Source organism: Bison bison, unplaced genomic scaffold, assembly GCF_000754665.1.
Source record: "Bison bison bison isolate TAMUID 2011002044 unplaced genomic scaffold, Bison_UMD1.0 scf7180017864136, whole genome shotgun sequence".
In the NCBI taxonomy this organism is placed as follows: Eukaryota; Metazoa; Chordata; class Mammalia; order Artiodactyla; family Bovidae; genus Bison; species Bison bison.
Genome location: NW_011494708.1, coordinates 2,751,777 through 2,753,735, shown reverse-complemented (window position 1 = coordinate 2,753,735; position 1,959 = coordinate 2,751,777). Strand labels below are relative to the sequence as shown.

Here is a 1,959-nt window from a genome sequence, read left to right as displayed (position 1 = left end):
TCACACACTATCAGGCTGAACTGCAAACCCACAGCTATCTAGCTCTGGGGACAGAGAGCTTACCTTCCCTACCCTACTTCCTTGATCCACTTCACAGTTGAGAACATTTTACTGGGTCAGCAAAAAGGTACTGTGTTTGACAATTCCCATCTCCTCCTCTCTATAAAGCAGTAGCCTGCCTCTCTCAAGGGAGACATCTTTCAGGATGTGCAGGACACACATCCATGGCTGTGGGTCCATGTGCCTATCACCCTCTCCAGGCCATGGTCTGCATCCACATTGCCAGCACTGGGTCTTGCTGAGAAGGGACGGGGGCAATGCATGTCAACACAGCGGTGAGGAGGACTTCTCTGGTGGTCCCATGGTTAAGACTCTGTGCTTCCACTGCAGGTGGCACAGGTTTGTTCCCTGGTCAGGGAAGTTTTGCATCCCCTGCAGAGCATCTGAAACAAAACAAGAACATGGCAGTGAGGGCTACACACAGCAGCCAGTTCTGGAGTAGGATCCTCCTGACTATGTACTGTGTGACCCTGGGCAAGAGAAATACACCTCTGAGCTCAGTTTTTCCCATCTATAAAATGTGGACACCCATTTCCCAGGGCAGATGTGAATTAAGTGATGATAAATGTAGATTGGTTCCCATGGATGCTAGGTGCTGGCTAAATAATGACCTGCAATGAATGTCAACGTCCTCCATGAAGTTACCTGCAACAGACTGACTTATGATTCCTGAACCCTTATGGTCAATCTGTGACCCCCATGTAGCCATATGGAGTTACTTCTTCAGGGCTATCTGCACAGCGAGACTGCAAATTCCCTGAGGATACGGCGTGATCCTTTGCCCACCCAGTCTCTCTGCCCCCGTGGCCGGCCATATCTGCTTCAAATGATTGCTGAAGCAGCCATAGTACTGATTCCTACAGTCATAACCATTTGCATCTGGTACTGCTTCTTCTCGGTGTATCTTAGCATATGAAATGATTTCCTTGGTTAGTAGTCTGATGATGGGCTCTTGATTCTGCACTCTGAGTAGTCCTGGCTTTTTGCCATTTTGATTCTGCTTTGACCGTCTTCTTTGATTTCTCCACCTCACACTACCTTGTGGTAAGATTCAAGCTCAGCACATCAAAGGTAGGGTGAGAAGAGGGGCTCAGCAGGGCCTGGTTACACACATCCCCCATCCAGGCTCTAACCCCCATTTCTGCCCAGCCATTTACTCCTTGACCACCGGTCAGTTATTGACGTTTTCTGTGCCTCAGTTTCCTAATGGGTAGATTAGGACATGCCTCAAAGAGTTGGAAGATTAAATGTACAGAGCCTAGAATGTACCACACCGTGGGTCTCTATTAACTATTGCCCCTAGTGCTTTAATTCGGGTGGGTGGGGTGGCTAGTGATGCGCTGAGGGAGGGAGAGCTTGGATAGGCTTTTGAGCTCGGTGGCAAGCAGTAGGCAGGCCCCAGAGCAGCAGGGGCGCGCAGTGCTGTAGCGGCTTTTCTTGCCTACATGCTTTCAGGAGAGAAAGGCGGCTAGCTTCCTCAGCCTCCGGTGCTGAGGGCAGGGAGCCGACCCCACAGCCCCACCGTAAAAGACAAGCAAGCCCATCCCCGCTGAACTCAAATGACAGCATTCACATCCTTCAAGTATTAATAAAGGCAGCTCAAAATTCTGTACTCTTCAAAGACCCAGGACAAAGTCTCCCTTCCCAGTGATCAAGCCATTGCCCCGAGCCCTACTTTTTCCTTTTCCTCACGTTTTGGTCTGGCTCAAAGGAGCCCAGAGTTTCCCCCCAAATCATTTGGAGCCGGTGGAGGGACTGCGGGCATCTGATCCCTCATCGCTCAGCCAGGTCCCCGGGGCGGGGGCGGGGGTCTCCGTCCAGGCCGGCCCCTCCCGCAAGGTCACCTAACTTTTTCCTCTCTCCGCAGCTCCTGGGAAGGGTCCCGGAGGGGCCGCGGGG

General features: G+C 51.8%; 1 protein-coding gene across 1 annotated transcript in view; it reads left to right on the top strand.

Moving 5' to 3' along the window:
- The first annotated feature begins 769 nt into the window (after positions 1-769).
- Positions 770-1,959, top strand: part of LGI2 (leucine-rich repeat LGI family, member 2) — a 30,569-nt gene continuing 29,379 nt past the window's right edge. Inside the window, exon 1 of the mRNA XM_010839939.1 lies at positions 770-942. Coding sequence (XP_010838241.1) covers positions 770-942 — 173 coding nt within the window. The remainder of the gene's footprint in view (positions 943-1,959) is intronic.